This window comes from Gossypium hirsutum, chromosome A09 (assembly GCF_007990345.1).
Source record: "Gossypium hirsutum isolate 1008001.06 chromosome A09, Gossypium_hirsutum_v2.1, whole genome shotgun sequence".
NCBI classification, from domain to species: Eukaryota; Viridiplantae; Streptophyta; class Magnoliopsida; order Malvales; family Malvaceae; genus Gossypium; species Gossypium hirsutum.
The window spans coordinates 622,020-644,886 of NC_053432.1; the positions used below are offsets into that span (position 1 = coordinate 622,020).

A 22,867-nucleotide genomic window follows, 5' to 3' on the forward strand; every position below is an offset into this window, starting at 1 on the left:
TTTTCCTATTTTTATTTCATTTAATATCCAAATGACCAAAATGCCCTTACTACTAAACTTTCCAAAAATTCCTTCCATGTCCTAATTTTGTCCATGAACTTAAAATTGGTCAAATTACCATTTAAGACCTCCTAATTAATATTTCAAAGCAATTTCATACTAAAAACTTCTAGAATGCAAGTTTTGCAACTTATTCGATTTAGTCCCTGACTTTAAATTAAACTCGTTATGCCAAAAATTTCTTCGCGAAATTTTCACACAATTATGCAATCATATCAAAAACCTCAAAATAATTATAAAATAATTATTTTTATCTCGAATTTGTGGTCACGAAACCACTATTCCGATTAGGCCTTAATTGGGGATATTACACGTTTCTAATCCAACACTGCCTCAATCTTATAAGGATCGACTCGAATCCCCTCAGTAGAAACTACATGTCCCAAACAGGTTACTTCCTGGAGCCAGAACTCACATTTCTTGAACTTCGCATACAGCTGTTTCTCACGAAAAATCTGTAGTACCACTCTGAGATGCTCATTGTGCTCGTCTTCAGTATTAGAATACACTAAGATATCATCGATGAACACCACTACAAACTGGTCCAGATAGGGCTGGAACACTCGGTTCATCAACTCTATAAATACCCCTGGTGCATTAGTCAAACTGAAGGGCATCACTAGAAACTCATAGTGACCATAACGAGTCCTAAATGTCGTCTTATACACATCAACCTCGTTAACCCTCAATTGATGATAACTCAAACATAGATCAATCTTGGAGAACACAGAAGCCCCTCTGAACTGATCAAATAAATCATCAATCCTTGGAAATGGGTACTGATTCTTAACCGTTAGCTTGTTTAGCTATCAGTAGTCGATACACATCCTCATTGTGCCATCTTTCTTTTTTACAAACAACACAGGTGCTCCCCACAAAGATATATTGGGACGAATAAACCTACGATCCAATAATTCCTAAATCTGAACCTTAAGCTCCGTAAGCTTTTTCGGTGCCATTCGGTAGGAGGCAATAGGCATCGGAGCTATACCTGGAATAATTCGATCCCAAATTTCGTTTTTCTACTCAGAGGCAAACCCGATAGCTCTTCAGGAAAGACATCCAAAAAATCCCTTACAATTTTGATGTCCTTTACTAAAGAATCCCCAGAATAAAAACACTTACATAGGCCAAATATGGCTCACATTCTTTCCGGACCAACTTTTTTACCACCAATGTAGAAATCAAATTAGTCAGAAAATCCCGACGTTCCCTAATCACAACTACCTCATCGTCGTCCTCAGTTCTCAAAAGAACCTTCTTAGTTACACAGTCCAGACTTACTCGGTGCTTAACCAACCAGTCTATCCCTAGAATTAAATTGAACTCCTCAAACGGAAGCTCTATCAGATCAACCAAAAGCACTGTCCACTGTTTCTCTAAAGGAACATCTCTATACAATTTGTTAACTCAGACAAATTGCCCAAAAGGACTCAATACAGTTACCTCACTATCAATACTCTCAACTGGAGTCCCCAAAGTTTCAGACATAGTACTAACTATGTAAGAGTGTGTAGAGCCTACGTCTATCAGTGCAAGGTAATGTACATTATAAATTAAAAATGTACCCGTAATGATGTTTAGAGTATCTTTTTCCTCTCGTCGACAAGTAGCATAAACAAGAGTGGGCTGCTCGCCTCAGTATATCCAACACCACTACCTGATGCTCCCTGTCCACGGCCCATGCCATTACCACCCCTAGTTTGGCTACGACCATTAGGTGGTTGCTGAACTACCCTCGGCGGCTGTGCAGTACCAGAACTCGGAGCTTGCATCTGATCGGCCCTCAACGGACACTCTCGAATGTGGTGCTCAATAGACCTACATTTCAAACATGCCCTAGTCGTCCTCTAACATTCGCCCGGATGGCGTCTACTATAATGCCCAAAAGGTAAGATCCTAATAAGTGTAGTAGGGGCCCCAACTCTAACTGGCCTATCCAATCTAGTATTTTTCTTAGGCCTCATCACAGAATATGAGGCCTCAGAATCCCTCTTGTTCTTACCCCTCTCACTATCTCTATTTTGGCGCTCAGTGCGTTTTACCTCTTCGGCTATCTTTGCCTTCTCTGCCAGTGCAAAAAAATCATGCTCCCTTTGTGGAGCTATCAGAACTCTCAAATTGTCCCTGAGTCCATCCTCGAAGCGGGTACAATGTTCATATTCAGTCGCCACCATGCCTCGGGCGTAGCGGCTCAATCTTAGAAATTCGGCCTCATACTTAGCTATTGAACGATCTTCTTGCATGAGATTCAGAAACTCACGTCTCTTAATGTTAAGTAGCTTGCCCCCACATATTTACCTTGGAAAGCAGCTTTATAGAAATCCCATGTCAGTCGTTTGGGCTGAGTGCCCTCCTTAACGGTCAGCCACCATTGGCATGCTTCATCGCGAAGTAGGGAAACAACCCCTTTCAATTTCTGTTCAGGGGTAAAGTCCAGATCATCCATGATTCTTTTCGTGGCCTCCATCCAGTACTCGGCCACGTTAGGGGTGACTCCAGTAACACCCCTGAATAGCTCAGCCCTATTGGACCGGAGTTGTTCCATAACCGACCCTCGGCCCCCAGATCCAGCATTGGGCCTTGCAACCATCTCCAAAATCCTTAACATAGCCTGGGACAATGCGTCGTCCCCAGCCATGCGGTCTTGAGACCCAGTCTTAGTTATAGGTGACACCAGCGTCTCACTCGTGTCTAAATTAAGCATACTACCAGATGACAAGGACTCAGCTCGAGCCCCTCTACAGCCTCTTCCACGGCCTCTAGTAGCTCGTCCACGGATACCTCGTGCGCTCATCGTAGATTCAAAGTTTATCTACATTAATAGTTTTATGAATCAGTTACAGTTTCGATATTTATTAGCAGACATTTTATGCAAAACAGTATTAGAAGTTCAGAGTTTGTTATCGCGAATCGCAGTCTCTATCAGTTTTCCCTATAGTGTCAGAGCATATTAACTATTGTATTTTCATAGTGTACTAATAATATTTTTCAGATAAAACTTATCAAAGTTTCAGAACACTTATAGGATCAGCGCCGAAGACTCGGTTTACTACATATTCAGTCAAATTATTTAAAACCATTTGTAAATTAGTTCTTTGAAACTGACTTTTTAAACCCCAAAATCTACAGCTGAATTTTGAAACCTGACTCTGATACCACTAAATGTAACACCCCAGACCTGGCCTAGACGTTAGAATGGAAGTCAAAAACGAGTTTGTCGAGTTAAAATCATTCCAGTTAAATTAGCCTTTATCTTAGTTCGAAGTAAAACGCATGTTCTCCGTTATTTCTAAAATCATATCTTTTTAACGAAAGCTTTGGAAACGTTTATTTTAGGAAAATTGTTCTTTTTGAAAAAACCTTTTTTTTAGCAAAATTGAGTTTTTACCGTCCAGCCGTCCTAAAATCGTAAAGTAGTTAAAAATTCAAAACTCAAAACTAGACAGCCCAAAGTTCAAAACTTACATCAAAAACCCCAAATAAGTAATAAAATTTGAAAAGTTAATAGAAGTAGACTAAATTTTACATGTAGCCACAGTTGAGTCCTCCGCTGTACTGATCTGTCAAGTTTGGGGATTACTTGTACAGATTAAACAGAAAGGGTGAGTTTTCACAAAGTCAGTGTGTAATCCCCACAGAAACATACATATAGATACACATTAGAATACAGTCAAATATAGGCTGGGCCTGAGCCCATTACAGATTCAGTTTGGGCCTTAGCCCAATCAAATACAGTGTCAGGGCCTGGGCCCATCTCAAGTATAGTATGCAATAGCAGGAAATCAGAACCTTACCCACCAGCCTCTACACACCATCTCCGTCCATCTCTACTGTAACATTCCTCACCCGTATCCGTCGCCGGAATAGGGTTACGAGGTATCACCGAATAACACACCTCATTCACATACATATATGCAATAATAATAATAATCCATTCATATCAAACACATTGTCCCATGTAAGGCCTTACGAGACCTTGAAACATGCTTAAAAGTAGTTCGAGACTAAATCGATAACATATGCAAACTTTAGGAAACATAAAAAATTTTCTTTAATTTCAGGGTCACACGCCCGTGTGAATAGTCCATGTGCCTCACATGGCCACTAGACACGCCCGTGTCACAGACCGTATGAAAACAGGGCATACATACTGACTTGTACCACACGGCCAGAAACACACCAGTGTGCCATGGAAGTGGGAGAACTACGGAGGTTACTGACTTTGGTCACACGGCCGACCATACGCCCATGTGCCAGACCGTGTGCCACACACGGTTAATAGGCACGCCCGTGTACCTTAGCCGTGTCAAAACTGTAGGGTATACCGATTTAATTCGAAAGGTACCCCAGGGGACACACGGCCGTGTACTATGACCGTGTGTAGCACACGGCTGAGACACACGCCCGTGCCTTTGCCCGTGTGGAAAAAAATAGGCTATTCACAAAGCCAATTTGCCACCCTTTTTCTCATGCACACCTAGTCATCAAAATGGTATCATTTCAATACATATATAGGCAGTTAAAATATGCCAATTCAATTACATACCATGCTATCTATCATCAACCAATTCAAATACTAAATTCCATATTCAAACATACCAAATCAACATGCCACAATCATCAAATTCACATAACTCCTAAATAAATTTTCTCACCTTTCTATCAACAAATTCATGCTTCTCAAACATATCAATTCATCATCCTCAAATCCCAACAAAATATACCAAATTTCAAGCAATAATACCACGACATGTAACTATCCAAATGAGCATCCATACAACCATTCCAAAAAGCCAACACTTAGGACATTATAAACATCACATATATTATTTATCCAATATATAATTCTAGCCAACTTAAATGACCATATTCCAACATTTACAAGCCAAATCTCATGGCTATAATCACAACTCAAAACATACCAAGATGACACTAGCCTATACATGCCATATACCATATACACAAAGCTCTAAAAGTACCAACAAGTAGTCGATAGTGTGATGATGGTTCCCGATGATTCCTGATGTCCGAGCTAGCTTCGATAATCTATAAAACATGGAAAGAACACACAAAGTAAGCTTAAAAAGCTTAGTAAGCCATATACAAATAAAGCTATCATATAAACCTTTGCATATCAATTCAATTATGCTAAATATAGCTAATCACATTCAAAATTTACAAACCTTTCTCATTTAACATATATTCAATGTCTTAATCAAATTCATCAATTACTTTCCCTTTTCAATGCTCGTATGAATTTCGTATGTACCTGAATCACTTAGCTCATTCACATATTCTATCTCGACTTGAATTTTCCCGTTGAATCGTTCGAAATCGTTAAGGATACTCGGCATTCACATATGGCTCGTACAATGCCATATCCCATTTATGGTCTTACATGTTATCCCATTTATGGTCTTACATGTTATCACATATCGATGCCACTGTCCCAGATAGGGTCTTACACGAAATTGATTAACGATGCCAATGTCCCAGACATAGTCTTACACATAATCTCAATATAATGCCAATGTCCCAGACATGGTCTTACATGTAATCACATCTTGATAACCTAATGTCATAATAATCATATCCTATACTATTCCTAAGGTTTGTACGGGACTTTCAAATGTCAAAACTTCGTCGATTCTTGCTCGTAGTTACTTGTTCAAAATTCATAACAATTCAATGATAAGTAAACAAATATAATTCAATTTAAAGACATTTATTTGCATATGAACTTACCTCATAGTCGGAATAGAAGGCCCAGATCGATTATTCGATAACTTTCGATTTCCCTCGATCTAAATTTGATTTCTTTCATTCTTGATCTATATATATTCAAAATTAATCCATTTAATCACTTTCTCAATCAATTACATCCACAAACACATATTTAAATCAATTTTCACTTTGGCCTTAAACTTTCACATTTCTTACAATTTAGTCCCTACTTCATAAAAACACAATTTACAACAATTTCAATTAAACCCAAGCTAGCCAAATTTCTATAGGCTCCTTAAAAGCCCATATTTTCATTTATTTCACACTTTTAACCACAACATTTCACAGTTTCTCAATTTAATCCCTTTTATGCAATTTCACTAAAAATCACTTTATAAAACAAGATAATCTATCAACAAATAATCACTTTATAAAAAAAAGATAATCTATCAACAAATAATCATTTTCCATCATCAAACATTCAAGACCTTAAGCACTCATCAATGGCATTTCACAAAATCATCAACACTTTCAAAAATTGAGATATGGGTTAGCTAGAACACGAAGCAACAATCACAAAAACGTAAAAATCATAAAAAAATGGACGAAAAATGAACTTACATGCAAGGTTAAACTATGGCCGAATATTTGAATCTCCATCCATGGTGTTTTTGCGACTTCAATCGATTAGAAGAGAAAAGATGAACTAAAATGATTTTATTAAACTTATTAATTCATTATTAAACCATTTACAATTATAACCTTTAATATAATCATATAAAAACACATAATGGATGCCCATTAATGTCCATATACACTATAAATGGTCTAATTACAACATACATAGCCATTTGGCACTTTTAACTTTTAGCATGCTACTTTTGTATTTTACGCGATTAAGTCCTTTTTTTTCAAATTGAGCTATTAAACGACAAAATTAGCTCACGAAATTTTCACACATACATATTCACATGCTGTAAACACCAAAAATAATATTAAAATAATTTTATGACATCGGATTTGTGGTTCCGAAACCACTGTTCTGATTTAGCTAAAACCGAGATGTTACACCTACACACCATGTAGGGATTAAATCAACCCACCCATCCTTACACACCATGCTGTACTGAAATGCGACACATGATCTGAAATTTGCAGAAGTGCTACTAAATAACAGGCTTAATAGCCTTTCAAACACTTCTTCCAAATAACAATAACCCACCCCGATGCAATGCAACATACGAAAGATGTCATGCTATTATGCAGTCATAGTCCATACATTCAGATCAGCATACATACTCAGTTCAGATATCATACAGACAGTTCACACAATTAGGGGTCTAAGTAATGCTTACCGACCCTATAGTAGGTTCACAGTCGACTTGGGCAACCCGTGCAACCTTAAGAAACTTTTTAGAAACATGGGCTGTAACGCCCCGAATTTAGGCCTAGAAGGAATAAGCCTTGAGCATGGGAACAGCTAAGAGACTGCACATAAGTATTTAGTTGTGCAAGAAAATGACACAACCGTGTATTTGCTTCAGTGGTTAAGTGTCTTGTGAAGTGTTGGAGAAGTCCTGGGTTCAAACTTGGGCTTTAGCAAAAATTTTAATTTTAAGTGAATAGGGCCTTTAGTTCTAGATAGTAGCATTTTTTAATTAAATTAAGCAATATATAATACAAAGAGAGTTGTGGTGTAGTGGTAGTGATGTGTTATGCTTCTAATGAGCTTGGGGGTTCGAGTCACTCTTTTCACAAAAGAGTATTTATTTTACTTATTTGCTGTATGAGAAGTGGAGTTTGTCTAGAACTCTGCAAGTTGGAATTTGAATGGGTCATGGAGAAAATCAAGGAGGATTTCATGGAGAGAATTGATGAGGGATAAAGGGAGAAATATTTGGAGAAAATTAAGGAGTTTGAGTGAAAAGGGGAGTGTGTGCCGAAATTGGTCTCTAACTTTGAGGAAATTCGGCTTTGGGGAATCTATAGGGGCTGTGAACATTTTGGGGTTCTGTGTTTTTTCTCTTCATTTTTGGTTTCGTTAATATCCTTGGTTGCCTTCTGCTACTATATCGATTACTGCTGGGGCTTCTGCTACTCTTTTATTTCGATATCATCTATTCCTGTATTTCTCTTTTGTCTTCTTTGTGAAGTAGCCGAACATCCTGATCTTTTCTTTCTTTTCCAATCGCTCCTCTTATCATCTCCTCTCCCACCATATTATTTTCTTCTCGATTTCCCCCTAGCCAATTGTTCTTTCCCCATTCTTTTATTCCCTATTTTCTTTCTTTTTTTATTTGGAATACCGATTGTACTATGCCTTATTTTCTCTCCTTATTCTTGATCGATTGATTCCATACGTTGCTGTTGGTTTATTAATTCGTTTTCGGCGAGAGTTCCTAATTAGAACGGTAAGTGTCCATATTGGCTCTTCTCATTCAATCCGTTCTTTCTTATCATTTTTCTTTCTTTGAGCCGAATGCCTCCTTTCTATTCTTGATTGCCAAATGATGATCCTTTCCCCATGATGTGTTGCTCGTTGGGTTGTTAGGTTCCTCGAAGAGTGGAGTAGTTTAAGTGGCCTTGAAGCAACTTACCCCTTCCTCTTATTAATCGAATAAGGTAAGAACGTTACCTTACTGTTGGGTTAGGTCGAATATCCCTGTAGATTGTAAGTTGATTTTATGGATATAAGCTATATCTGTGATCAATCCTATTTAACAGGATCTGTTGTTATGCAGCTAATCGACAAGGAGCGTTTGTTTGGTTCTAGCCAGTGATCTTAGGGTAATAGGCTGTATTACTGTCAATCAAGGTTAGTAGTAATTGAAGATCTGGGGATTTAATATTATGAACCGTAATGATTGAAGGCTAACAGTATGTTTTATTGGAATATAGGCTTTGGGCTCGTGAGCGGTTCATTCAATTTCGCAAACAGGTGTGTATACACACACTGAATAGACTGTAGAACGGCAAAAGCTGAAAAGTCGAAAAGCTGAAAAGTCGAAAGAATGCCCTTTTGGCCACATGGGTGTGCTAACGTACATGTGGTAAGACGAGCCCACGAATCATGGGCATAAGACTGTAGAGGCCACTATGGGCGTTCTCATGAGCTTAGGCTGTTTTGGGCCTCGATGGGCTGAAATAGGCCGTGTGGGCCTAATGGGCTCATGGGCTCCACACGAATAAAATCAGCAGTACGTGGCTAATACTAGACTGGGCTGTGTAGTTCGAATAGCAGTGGCTAAACTTGGGCTAAATGGGCCACACTAGCATGTGGGCCCTCTTGGGCCGAACAATGGGCCTTGGGCCCATTTACACCGTTATGACCGTTAAGGTTGCTTGAGTTGTTCGAGACAACTTTGCACCTTCAGAGAGGTCGATATGCGGCTCTGGACCCCAAGACAGGTAAAATGACACAAAATACCCCTAAAGGGTAAAATGACTATTTTACCCCTAATAGGTTAAAATGACCGTTATACCCTTAGAGGTAGACTAACTAATGTGTTTAAGAAAAGTATATGACTATACTAAGTATGACATTCTGCATACACGTATGATTTATGACATGAAATTATGCATAAGGTTGGGATACTGTTATAGAGGAAGTGTACTGTACTGGTGGCTTTGCCATATATACTGTTAATGGTGGCTTTGCCATATATACTGATACTGGTAGCTTTGCTGTGTTACTTTTACTGGCAGCTTTAGTGCAATATTGGTGTGTTGGCTAGGTGAGTCAACTTTGTCCCTACATGGTGTGTTAGTGGTACGGAGTGGTGTGTTGGCTAGATTGGGATGGGTTGCATTATTGTACTGTATTGTTACTGTATTAGGCTATGGCCCACTCTGTACTATTTTTGAGTAGGGCTCAGGCCCAGACTGTTATTGTATGCCGTATACCAATCAGCTGATAAGGGTTTACACACAGAGTTTTCGTAAGCTCACCCCACTATTTAACTGTGCAGGTAATTCCCACCGTTAGGCGGATCGGAGCTGCGAGGGACTCAGAGATGGCCACACTACTGCTCCTTTTTTCTTTTATTTGGTGTTTATTTGCTATTAGATTTTGTTTTGGGTTTTGAATTATGGAATAAGGCCTTTCTAATTTTCTAGCTTTTAATTTGGGATTTTTGTTTATTATGATTTATATATGTTAAGTAGAACGCGGTTTTCCAAAACGATAGCTGTTTTCAAAACACTAAGTTTTCGCAACATTTTTGAAATGCTTCCGCAACAAAAAGAGTTTCAAAAGTAATGATAATTTAAAATGAATAACGAATAGCTAGAATGATTTGAGTTCTAACAAAGAGGCTTTAAATTTTCAAACGGGTTTTCATCAGCAAGAGCAAGTTTTCGAAAAGCACTCCAATGTGACACCGCCAGATTCGGCCATAACCTAGGCCGAGTTTAGGGTGTTACATGGGCTCATACGCCCATGTGGCCTGCCCGTGTGGGCCCACACACTCGTGTGACCCACACGGCCCAAATTGGCCTTGGCCGTGTGGATCACACGGCCTGGCCCAGAATCTCACACGCCGGTGTAGTCTACCGGTGTAGGCCCACACGGCCCAAATTGGTCCAGCCCGTGTGTCGCACACAGTCCACTTGACCATCACACGGCCGTGTCCTGCACGCACGGCCTGGCTCATCGATCACACGCCCGTGTTCCGTCACACGGCCTACCACACGGGCGACCACACGCCCATGTGGCATCAACAAAATACTTTTTCGGCTTTTCGTTGAATCTCGTTTCCTGCGTTTCGGGTACAGACCTGTTTCGATTTTGCAGCCAACGCAACTCCAACACCACTAGAACCTATATTTGACCAACAACTCACCAATTTAGTCACTTATAGCGATTCTCAAACGACAACGCACAAGATAACCGAATGCTAAACTAACAACAACGTTACCTCCGATCGCGCAGTAGGGATTCCGCACACTTAAACCGTCAATTAAAGATCTCCAGCCCTCCGATTGTCTCCTAAACACCAATCGAAACTCAATAAACAACAATTCATCGTTCCAAAAATAATAATACACTAATCGTACTTACCAAAACACGAAAAGAGGATCGAAATATTGGAATGCAGGGACTTTTCAGAAAAAGAAAATAATAGTAAGAAAGAAAAAGAAGGAAATTCGGCAGCAAAAGGGAATGGAAATTTGGCAAGGAGACTTCTTGGGAATGAGAGGATACCCAAATATTTTGATAACCATCCAATCCCCCAAATCACTCCACTAACCCACTACATCCAACTACTCAGATTTTTAGTCCAACTCAAACTCTTCGGACGAACGAGCAAAAATAATGCACACGCAAAGATTCGAACACAAGACCTCCATCACACCAACACTCCACTCAACCACTAAACCAACAGGCCCATTCTAATATAACCCTACCAATAATTAAATAAAAGTCTACTGAACATAGATAGGGTTTTATTCATAAAATACCAAAATTTAACCCAAGTAAGGCTTGAACTTGGGACCTCACACACACACTCAAAATGCTTAACCACTGAAGCAGATACACACTTATGACCCAATTTCACAAAACCAAAATATAACATTTTTGGGGCACGACAATCTAATCATTCTTCTTCTAGATATTAATTAAAAATGGTAAAATTATATTTTGATAAAATGAAAAAATTACACTTTAGTTCTTATATTTTCTAATTTGTTCAATTTAATCTCTAACTCAATTTTCCAACTTCATATGTGATAACATATCCATGTCACATCCTAAAAAATATTTATTAAAATTTCCTCCCTCTTAAAAAAAATGATAAATTTGCACTTTTAATCCTTCAACTTTCAAAATTTCTCAATTTAATCCTTACTGAATTTCATTATTCATACTTCTTCAATACTTAGTTCACCTTTAAAATACTTTTCCTTTCTTAAAAACCAAGATTTAAGGTATTACATGAAGTAGAAGCCCATAATATTTAAGACACACATGATGAAATCTCGACTCAGCACTTAGTATAACGTGAAGTCTTAAATTCAATGAGACAAAGTGCATCATTAATATGTGATGCTAGCACTAAAAGTTAATATATGATATATCATTCTAAAGTAAAAATTGTTAAGTACCTCTAATGATAAGGAAATGATGAGAGTATAATACTCTTAGTAGACCCATAACATTAATGTTTTAAAATGTTGTAATTAGGAAAAGACTATTGATTATTCTACCTATGTAAGTGAAAATATAATCGCTTCTAAGAGCTCAAAAGTTACACTCTAACAACACTTATGAAAAGAAGTTACAGCCATAATAATATCTATACATTAATTGACGTTGAAATTATTGTGTAAAATGTATTCCTTAATCAAACAAAGTATAGTCTATCATACAATTTCGATTAATTTTAATGTGTTCTTATTAAGTGAAAGTTCAATCGAAAAACACCTTTATTTACACAATCCATTTACAAAATTATCAAAATATAAAATATTTTTAAAGTTTGGCCACAACACATTTTTAAAATATTTGTAAGTGGTCAAGTTACAGGACTTAATTAATAACAAAATGTCATCATTATTCAGTAAATACTATTGAATAAATATATTTATTGATAAAAGATGTAGATATCCATGTAGACAGTTATCTCTATGAAGAGAGAAGAATTTTTAGTAAAAATTCATTATGGTTTAATAATAAATTTGGCCACTGTCGTTTACATATTTTGTTAAGATAACCGTAATTATATTTTTGAACTTTTTTTTACCATCAACTTTTGTTCTTTTTTTTAATTATTTTTTTAATAGATTTGACGGAAGTACCATTAAAAAGTTAATGAGATAATGTTAAATTTCATACATTAATTATTTTTAATGAGATGTAATTTATTACCTAGTAACCCAATAGATAATTATATCTGAAAAATAATAAAATAAATAAGTCACAAATAAAATAAAAGAATTCTTAATTTAAAGAAAATAAACTTAATTATTTGAAAAAAATTTCAAAATAAATATCGAAAATACTAAATGTATGCATCTTCATTTTAAAACTTTTTCTAATAATTACGTTTTTTTTTTAAATTAAGAGCTACTTTTTTAATTTCATGAATTCTTTATTTATTCTATTATTTTTCACATATAATATTTTATTAAGTTATTTTTAAAATTTTTAAAAATATTTATATTAAATCTATTAAAAAATAAAATGATAACTAAAAAATAGTGGCTAAATTTAAAAATTATTAAATAGAAATTTTAAGAAATAGTGATTAGTCATTGAAATTTATGGTACTATGGAGTTTTGAATTGCAAGTAAAAGGCAACTATTTTTGGAAAGCGTAAATGGGTTATAAGTGTTAATGCTAACAAGTTGTGATAGTTGACCTATTAAGTGGCTAGTTAATATACATCTTGTAATTTACTTATAAAATAAAATATTGCATTTTCACCAAAAAATATATATATATTGGATAACTTTCTTGTATATAGTGTTAGAATTTTAACTGTATGTCCCTCACTTTTGTTTTGATTCTTGTTTTTGTTCATGTAAGAATCAAGAGAAAAGGTAGGAGGCTATAACGTACCACTCTATAAATGACAAAGGATTTGTTCTAGATTTTTAAGTAATATTGATCATAAACTATAAGTTGAAGTGATGTCGTACACAAGGCAAGGAGAAATATGAAGTTGCTTTGGGCGAAAAAAAGAAAACTACTATGACCAACCAAAAGCTACAACAATGCAAGAGATATCATCTCGACTCCCCCTGGCTAATGCTTCTTTGATCAGTACTTGGGATGCTTCCTATGCATCATCATACTCTCTAATTTCATCAAAAGCTTCTTCATTTGACATTACCTGCATGCATGCATGCCATACTGTATAACCAATATCATCATCCAATGCAAAACCAAAAAAAAAAAAAAAAGAAGCTGATATCATAATCATACCTTCCAGAGCCCATCACTAGCCAAAATGATGAACTCAACAGTATTCGGCTCAATGATTTCAATCCTCACATCGGGTTCTGAAGTGATATGTTCCTTCAATTTTCCATCTCCAAAGGCCCTTGTCATAGCCAACTGCCCATCCACTCGAGGAACATTCCCTTGACATCCATATATATATATTAGACATCAATCACATTAAATTGTATTTCATTTATGACCCAACTATATTACCTGGCTTTTTTGACACAAATCCTCCTCTACTTTCAACTACTTGTTTCTCCTTATTCGGCTCATGATCTATTGTTACTTGTTTCACCCCATCTCCGCCACATAATATAGCCCGAGAATCACCAACATTAGCCACCATTAGCTTCTTTCTATCTATTAATATCGCTGTAACAGCAGTGGAACCACCTCTTGAACCAGCAACATCTTCCAATATCTCATCATCCATTTCTTTATACGCTCTTTTGATCGCTCCTTCCGGGTTTCTCCAGAAATCAGACTATCAATGACACAACATCATAATTAATCAGGGAAAGAAAAAGGGTCAATTACCCAACAACATAATTACCTGGCTCAACATCTTGTCAAAGAGATGAGTATGAAAATATTTGGCAACATCACGACCTGAATGACCATCGAAAATTGCATAAAGTCGTATGTCATGTCCGTTGATTCTCCTACTTTCTACAACAACATAATCTTCCATTCCATGATCCATTTTTCCTTTAACCAAATCATAACCATGGGTCACATGTGGAATCTCCGTCTTATCTTCTTCTTCTTCTTCTTCTTCTTCTTCTCTCAAGTAATGAGATTCATCCTGCAATTAAAATTATAATTAAAATTACATAAACACTGTAAAATTAGAGGTTAAAAGTGAAAAAGGAAAAGAGGGTGGACATATTAGTACCTTGTTGTTGTGGGAGGCTGCAGCTGCGTCTTCTGTTGCCTTTGATCTCTTCTTCTATACATTCAACAACTTGAAATTGGTCAAAATGGTAACCAAAAAGACACGACGTGAACTCAAAAGGTTCAAAACACTTGTTTTCATTTTGCACAATTTGATTACGGCTATAATGTTCTTTTTGTTCAATGATGCTTATAAAATCAAAGTGCAGCATTTTCAGTCCAACAGATTCTGAAGCATATATAATTTAAAGAGGCACATATACCTTCATCTCGCCTAAGACTTGGTCTTCCGGAAAATATCTCACTCTGCAATAAAAATTTCCAAAAACATGATTAGATGAGCAAATGAACATGTTACTTAAAGATCAGTTCAGTCTTAAGGTAATTTCAACCCACATGAAATAACATTAAACTAAAACAAAACATAGCTAGAATAAATGAAACGTATTACCTTCATTTGGTTGCTTCAGTTGAGTGAAAGGTCACTTACTCTATGTGTGTGGGTTAATTCAAAGTTATATATAACTGTAGAAGGTCAGATAATGGACAGAAATAGAGAGAATAATCCATGTGTCTGAAAATTGAGAGAGTGATAAAGCATTACACTGATACGTGGGACTTGTAATTAAGGTTGTAGAAATGATGTGACACTGCCACCACCGCTTCTTTATAATTTGTAACACCCATGTGGAACGCCACGTATCATAGTTATTATTGTTTTTAACTTCCTATCTCATGCCATATAATACGATTTTTTTACAAACAAAGTAATTCCTTTTTCTCTATAAGAAAATTGCCAACCAATATTATAAGAAAATAAAGAGTTGCATTTCTCAATCCCTTAAAAGAAAAAGTAGATAAATGTTGGGAGTAAACTTACTAAATAGTAATATTGTTATGTACTTATGGTCATTAATTTGAGAATTAGATAAGGTTTGGGTCACTTATTTACGACTTAGTTAGGTCCTACCAGATGGATGCATACAAGCTTTACAAAAAAAAGTTAGAAAGGGGAGCTCGTGGTTTCGGTTTGTACATGCCAGGGGGTGCTCGCGAAGGGAGCTCATGGTCTTAGCTCGCATATACCTAAAGAGCTAGCATGTGGAGGCCACAAAGTCCAGCAGGCAACCCAAGACAATACATGTGTCCAGCATGCATAGAGTCTTCTATGAATGTCAATTCCATGAATGATAACAATTTATATAAATATTTGATTGTCCCCTTTAATGAGACACAACGGAAAATTACTCAGCAATTGGTGCAATGAGCATGGATAGATTTTCGACCAGTAGATTTCTTTTAGTTTGAGAAAAAATTTTTCACAAAAATTACAATGGCTCACCCAAATGACAATTTGCCCTTCAATCTTTCATCCGGATGGGTTAGAGCCTCAAGTTCCAGCGGTCAACCTAATGAGGCAGACTTGTTTACCGGCTGGTTTGTCGATCGACCAAAAAACTTTAGCAATACGGCTTATCAGAGAGTTTTTAGTCCGTTGGACTTGAACATATCCTCTGGTCATGTGCTACCTCTCCCTTTTAACCAGGAAACATCGCCACAACAGTTTCTTGCTCATCAGGAGCAGATGAAGTTAATGAGAGAACAAATGAATGCATAAGATGCACGGTTCGAGCAACAACAGACTTTCCAGAAAGAGTTACTAAAGCAGAATGATGAGCTAAGAAGGAATGTACATTTTGACAATTTTGATTTCCACGATAATGTGAATATGCAGGACGAAGGTTCAGGCATGCATGCGAGACAATGATAGAACGAGATGGACGAGTTGCGATGAGACATGAGAGTGTTGCACTTCTAGTCTCAGGACATGGATTGGCTTTTTTGTTCTAACAATCCATTAGCCTCTAAGATAGTAGTAGTGAACTTGCTACGTGATTTTAAGGTCCCAAAGGACATGTTCGAAGGGAGAAGAGACCCACAATCCCACCTGATACAGTACAAAGATTATATGAACATGCTAGGAGCATCAGATTTGAAAAAATGCAAGGCTTTTTCCATGACACTTAAATGAAGTGCGAAGGATTAGTACTTGTCCCTTTTTTAGGGCTCAGTTCAAAGTTTCTCCCAGTTGGGTCAAATGTTCCTAGGAAGATTTAAGGCTCATAGGGCAACCATGAGCACGCTTATGGGGTTGATGCCCGTGAAATAGAAAGAAGGCGAGTCTCTCTAAGACTACATGAAGCGATTTCATGTGGTGACTTTGAACACAAAGAACTTAGAAGATTAGTTGGCTATCGATACTTTCATTATGGGGGTACAAGATGACCATGTACAATACTCATTTCTTGATAATATGCCCTAGAATTTGGCAGATCTATATGAACGGGCCCACAAGTTCGTAGAGGCAAATAAGATTAAAAGGGCGTCATGTGGCACCTTTCAAAGGGAAGATAGGCAGTTAAAAAATTATGAGGGAGCTCGCAGGAGGTAGGGTCCCCTAACCAGTTGTTACGAGCATGAGGTGATAGGTAGCAAAGAGTACAGCCGAAAGGTGATTCTCCCAAAGCTCTTTAGAGGTCTCAACTAGAACATACCAGGAAGTACATTCCCCAAGACAAGTTCGAAGTTTACAATCCTTTGAATGCTGCCCATACTTACATCCTGAAACAGGTGAAGAGCTTCGGTATCTTTCCCAAACAATCTCCGAGGAGGCATAGCACAAGAAGGTAAATTTTAAGAGACAAATGTGCCTACCATAATGACGTTGGGCACAAGACTGAAGATTGTTTCACTCTGAAAGATGCTATCGAAAAGGCTGTGTGAAATGGTGAACACGCTAAATTTGTTGGTCAAGGTACTTCCCAGCAGGGTTAGGATTCACATGGTGATCTTAAGGGTAAATAGAAGGTTAAAGGCACCATCCATATGATTGTAGGTACAGATGAAGGTTGGGTAGGTTCTAGTGCAAAGAGGAAGGCTTATATGAGAAATGTGATGTTTGTTAGTGCCCCTAAAAGGTCATATCATTAAGGAAGATAGAGTGTTGAATTTGGTAACGATGATGAAGAGTTAGTCTGCAATGAAGAGGGAAATGATTCGATGGTTGTTTCTGCGATGATCGCAGGTTTTGAGGTTAAAATGATGCTAGTAGATAGTGAGAGCACAATGGAGGTGTTATCTTGGGAAGTGTATCAAAAAATGGGGTTAAAAGAGCAAGGTAAGTTCAAAGCGAGCCCGCTGTATAGTTTTGCTAACCATCTAGTCAAGGTGAAGGGCTCTATCACTTTTCTAATCACCTTGGTGGATGGTGAACATACGACTACAGAGTATGTTCAGTTTTTTGTTGTGATCATCCCATGGCATGCAATGTCATCTTTGGGTGCCCAACAATAAGGATGGAAAAATGGTAGTTGCAACGTTTTATATGAAGATTAAGTTACCAACAAGGATAGGGGTAGGGTTCTTGCGATCGAATCCACAAATTGCGAGGCAATGTCATATGTTATTTGTTAAACAATGTTATGGGATATAGTAATTGGTTGAGCGGTTATCGGTTGTTAAGAAGTTGTTAACAGCAGTTATAGACTCACTTAAAGTTTACTTCTTCTATATAAGGAAGAGACTCTCTGTTCATAAAAGTCGACTAAGAATTGAATAATACCTTATGTTTTCATTTAATATTTTCTGCAATTTCCTCTTGAAGATTTCTCTGTTTTACTAAGATTCTATCATGTTATCAGTCGCCTCTTGATTCTGGACCTATGGCTCACACAAACTCTGCTGATTCTGCTTCTACTGATGGTTGTTGTGCTGCGTTTCACGGTGACAAGGTGGTGAACTCTTTTCCTCGGCATGATATCGTAAAGCTTGATGACGGTACTTTCGTTCAGTGGCGCCAACAGGTACGTCTCATTCTTGGTGGTTATGGTTTGCTAGGCTTTGTCGATGGCACATTATCTCCGCCATCACGTTTTCTAGCTTCACCGGATGGATCTCTGGTTCCTAGTTCTGCTGCTCAAGTATTTGATCAACAAGATCAGTTTCTTACCTCGTGGCTTCTCTCCACGGTTAGCTCTTCATGTCTGGCTTCATTTACAGATGCGAGGTCTGCATGTGATGTCTGGACTACCGCGGCGCGTCTCTTTGCTGCGGACACTGGCGTTAAACAGTCCCGGATTCGGCATGAACTTCATTCACTTACGAAAGGTGCATTGTCTATTAAGGAATATGTTGCCAAAATTACAACTCTGTGTGCTTTGTTGGCGGCCTTTGGCACTCGGATCTCGGACGAGGAGAAGACGCAGGTGATGCTCGCAGGTTTGCCTTCTGATTTTGATGCGGTTGTATCCTCGGCGTCTTTGTCGTCGGAACCGGTGCCGTTTCAACGTCTCGTTGATGCTCTTCTCGAGTGTGAAACTCGGCAGTTACGGGCTGTTCAAGAAGTTGTTATGCATGCTAATCTTGTTGAAGGTGGTCCCTCGCCCACACCGGAAGCTTCTGTCCGTGGTGGTACTCCGCTGATGAGTGGTCGTGGACGTTGTTTTAGGCCGAGGATTCAATGCCAGATCTGCAATAGACTTGGGCATCTTGCTCAGAAATGTTATTACCGCTTTCGTCGAGACTTTGATGGGTCGCAGGCGGAGGCTCGAGCGACGAATACGGCTCATGCTCTTGGCGGGTCTCGCTCGGTTCCTTTTGCTCCTCAACGTGGTTTTGATGGTGACGTTGGAGGGCCTTCTGCTCAACGAATGAGATTTACTCATTCTTTTGGTCAAAATCAAAATGATTTTGGTCAAAATCAGCATGCTTTTAGACCACATTATGATTTTGGTCAAAATTGGACTCCCGCTGGTTATTATGGTGGGCCCATGCATAATGCTTATGTTGGGCAAAATAGTGCCTTGGATGGTCATGTGCCTAGGCCTGAGCTTAGTCGGCCGAATCTAGCTTATGTCTCTCATGAACCTTCTAGGTCGTTTGCTCCTTATAATGGGCTTAGAGCTGGAAATGCCGGTGGACAATTAAATGATTATAGGCTAGTTAACAATTGTGTTCAGGTTGGGTATCCTTTGAGTTTTGAACCGACATTGGTGATGGGTGTGATCATTCGGCCCCACCTATTCCTTGGCGAACGAAGCCGCGAGCTCGTGTCTATAGTGGTTCCGATCCGTGTATTGGTCTTCCTCGGGTTGGTGATTTACATGCGTCTGATTTTTCGGGTTCTTCTAATTCACATGTTAATACTGCTCAGGTTGGTTCTAATGGTGGTGAAAATGATGGCTATATTCCCGTACCTGTTGGGTCTGCTTCTTGGTACCCGGATTCGGGAGCTAGCAATCATGTATGTCGCGATGCGTCGGCTCTTCAAGGTTCTTCTCCGTATTTCGGTAAGTCCTCTCTTTTGATGGGTAACGGTACTCCTGCCTCAATATCTTCTGTTGGCACTTGTGTTTTTCCTACGCACTCTAAATTACTTCGGTTATCTGATGTGTTGTGTGTTCCACGCATCTGCAAAAACTTGATGTCTGTCTCTCAGTTTGCTAGAGATAATAATTTCTATTTCGAGTTTCACCCCACATATTGTGTTGTTAAGGACATTATGACCCAGGAAACGCTTCTGAAGGGCCACATTCAGGATGGGTTATATCAGTTCTTGCTACCAGATGTTTCCAGGCCGACAGTTTCGGTTCCAGTTGCTGCTTCTATTGAAGTTTAGAATAAACCTGATAAAGGTGATGTGTTTGCCTTATGGAAGAAACGCCTCGGTCACCCGTCTACTTGTGTTGTTAAAAGTATTCTAAATAAATGTAAGGTTGTGTTGGCAAACGACTGTCTTGATGGTGTGTGTACAGCGTGTCAAAAAGAAAAATCTCAAAAGTTACCTTTTACTCGTTCTACTACTAAATATCATACTCCTTTTGAATTGGTTGTTTCTGATCTTTGGGGCCCTGCATCTGTTTCTTGTGGGAATCATTGGTATTATATAGCGTTTGTTGACGTATGCACTCGGTTTACATGGGTGTATTTGTTGCAACAAAAGTCACAAGCACTTCAATGTTTTGTTCAATTTCATCAACTTGTTAAAACTCAATTTGGGGTGAATATTAAATAGTTTCAGAGTGATTGGGGTGGCGAGTATCGTGCCTTCACATCGTTTCTTGCTTCTCAAGGAATTCTTCATCGCATCACATGCCCACACACTTCTGAACAAAATAGGGTGGTTGAGCGTAAACATCGTCACATTGTTGATATGGGTATTACTCTTCTAGCTCAGGCTAGCTTATCTATGGAATACTGGGGCTATGCCTTCTGTTGTGCTGTTCATCTTATCAATCATCTACCTACAGCAGTTTTGAAGAGTCTGACTCCTTTTCAGGCTCTATATGGACATGCTCCCACTTATGATCATCTGCGGGTGTTTGGGTGTTGCTGTTTCCCTTACTTACGCCCGTTTTCGTCTCATAAGTTAGATTTTCGTTCTCAACCTTCTATTTTTTTAGGCTATAGTCCTCACCACAAAGGCTATCAGTGTCTTCTACCTTCTGGAAAAATTGTGGTTTCTCGTCATGTTGTCTTTGATGAAACTCGATTTTTATCGTCTACTTCTACGTTGACTTCTGTGCTTGTGTAGCGCTCGTTTGTGTCCATATTTGTTCCTCTTGTTCGACCTCCTTCTCCGCAGTCTGTGGCTGTTACTCGTTCGGGTGTTCCTTTCCCGGCTCAATCGTCCCCTCTAGGTAGTTGTTCTTCCGTTCCTGTCCCTGCTCAGTCTGGGGTTGGGTCTGATCGAGAGCCCAGTGGGTGTTCATCCGGGAATAGCATTCCCTCTGGCTCTATTTCTGTTGAGGGAGACTCTGCTGGCCATTTCATCGGTGCTACTCCTGTATCTAATACGCATCCAATGGTGACGCGAGCTAAGGCTGGTATTTTTAAGCCTAAGGTTATGCATGTGAAGTCACCGAACCTTCTACGATTGAAGAAGCTCTGTCCACTCCAGAATGGCGCTCTGCAGCTCAAGATGAGTATGATGCTCTCGTTCGCAATTCTACTTGGGAGCTTGTTCCTCTTCCGCCTAACCGAAAGGTTATAGGGTGTAAATGGCTCTTCAAGGTCAAGAAGAATTCTGATGGGACTATTGATCGTCGCAAGGCTCGATTAGTTGCTAAGGGCTGTTCTCAAGTCCCTAGCTGTGACTTCAAGGAAACGTTTAGCCTAGTGATCAAGCCGGCTACTATACGAACAATTTTGTCCATTGCTGTGACTAAGGGGTGGTCTTTACGACAGGTTGATGTAAATAATGCCTTTCTTAATGGCGATCTGACTGATGAAGTGTTTATGCAACAGCCCCCTGGTTATGTCCAGTTAGGTCCAAATGGTGAACAGCTTGTGTGTCGTTTAACGAAGGCTTTGTATGGCTTACGGCAAGCTCCGCGTGCCTGGTTTCTCAAATTACGGCAGTTTCTTGTCTCTTTTGGGTTTGTTCTTTCTAAATCGGATGCTTCCTTATTTGTCCGAGTTTCCTCAGCACTTACACTTTATGTGTTTGTCTATGTCGATGATATTGTTATCACTGGCAGTTCATCTGATGAAATTAATTGTTTTGTTCAGCAGTTACATAATGAGTTTGCTTTAAAGGATATGGGTGAGCTTCATTATTTTTTGGGTATTGAAGTCAGTCGGTCTTCCTCTAGTAGTCTTCATTTGTCTCAGAGCAAATACATTCGCGAGCTTCTTACTCGAAGTTCTATGGCTAATGCCAAAGGTGTTCATACTCCAATGGTGAGTTCATCTGTTTTGTCTAAAAGTGAGGGTGAGCCGCTGGTAGACCCAACTGAATATCGCAGTCTTGCGGGAGCACTGCAATATGTTGTTCTAACTCGCCCTGACATTGCTTATGCTGTTAATCGGGTGTGTCAATTCATGCATGCTCCCACTTCTTCTCATATGGTGGCTTTAAAACGAATTTTGCGATATTTATGTGGAACTCTTTCTCATAGGTTGGTATTTCGTCCGTCAGATCGTCTCTCGTTGGTCGGTTATGCTGATGCAAATTGGGGTCTTGATTTTGATGATCGTCGGTCTACCACGGGCTACTGTGTCTATTTTGGCCATACTCCTATCTCATGGTGTTCTAAAAAGCAGACAGTTGTTTCTCGCTCTACAGCAGAGGCCGAGTATCGCAGTTTAGCTGCGTCCACTAGTGATGTGACTTGGCTGGTCTCCTTACTAGCAGAACTAAAGGTCAATTCGGTTGATCTACCGACTGTATGGTGTGA

The 22,867-nt window shown here is 38.7% G+C and overlaps 3 protein-coding genes across 6 annotated transcripts; 1 reads left to right on the forward strand and 2 right to left on the reverse strand.

The window, feature by feature from the left end:
• Positions 1-1,640: 1,640 nt before the first annotated feature.
• LOC107889825 (uncharacterized) lies at positions 1,641-2,857 on the reverse strand. The gene is made up of 3 exons (XM_016814378.1): positions 2,362-2,857; positions 2,106-2,296; positions 1,641-1,910 (listed from the first exon to the last, which is right to left on the reverse strand). The coding sequence occupies exons 1-3, from the start codon at positions 2,855-2,857 to the stop codon at positions 1,641-1,643; spliced, it is 957 nt and encodes a 318-aa protein (XP_016669867.1).
• Positions 2,858-13,370: 10,513 nt separating this feature from the next.
• Positions 13,371-15,190, reverse strand: LOC107888459 (probable protein phosphatase 2C 28). Of its 2 annotated transcripts, none has more exons than XM_041077570.1 (7): positions 15,082-15,190; positions 14,894-14,936; positions 14,632-14,685; positions 14,290-14,541; positions 13,947-14,220; positions 13,716-13,873; positions 13,371-13,643 (listed from the first exon to the last, which is right to left on the reverse strand). In XM_041077570.1, the coding sequence occupies exons 2-7, from the start codon at positions 14,897-14,899 to the stop codon at positions 13,620-13,622; spliced, it is 768 nt and encodes a 255-aa protein (XP_040933504.1). In that variant the 5' UTR covers positions 14,900-14,936; positions 15,082-15,190; the 3' UTR covers positions 13,371-13,619. The 2 variants fall into 2 exon arrangements, with proteins under 2 accessions (XP_040933504.1, XP_040933503.1); XM_041077569.1 differs by having other exon boundaries at positions 13,371-13,623; positions 15,082-15,189.
• A 1,333-nt stretch (positions 15,191-16,523) lies between these two features.
• On the forward strand, positions 16,524-20,477 carry LOC107888457 (uncharacterized). 3 transcript variants are annotated; one of them, XM_041077568.1, is made up of 2 exons: positions 16,524-19,978; positions 20,215-20,477. In XM_041077568.1, exons 1-2 carry the CDS (start codon positions 18,353-18,355, stop codon positions 20,305-20,307), a joined length of 1,719 nt encoding a protein of 572 aa, XP_040933502.1. In that variant the 5' UTR covers positions 16,524-18,352; the 3' UTR covers positions 20,308-20,477. The 3 variants fall into 3 exon arrangements, with proteins under 3 accessions (XP_040933502.1, XP_016668056.1, XP_016668057.1); XM_016812567.2 differs by having other exon boundaries at positions 16,525-19,978; positions 20,185-20,477; XM_016812568.2 differs by having other exon boundaries at positions 16,525-19,978; positions 20,200-20,477.
• Positions 20,478-22,867: the final 2,390 nt, after the last annotated feature.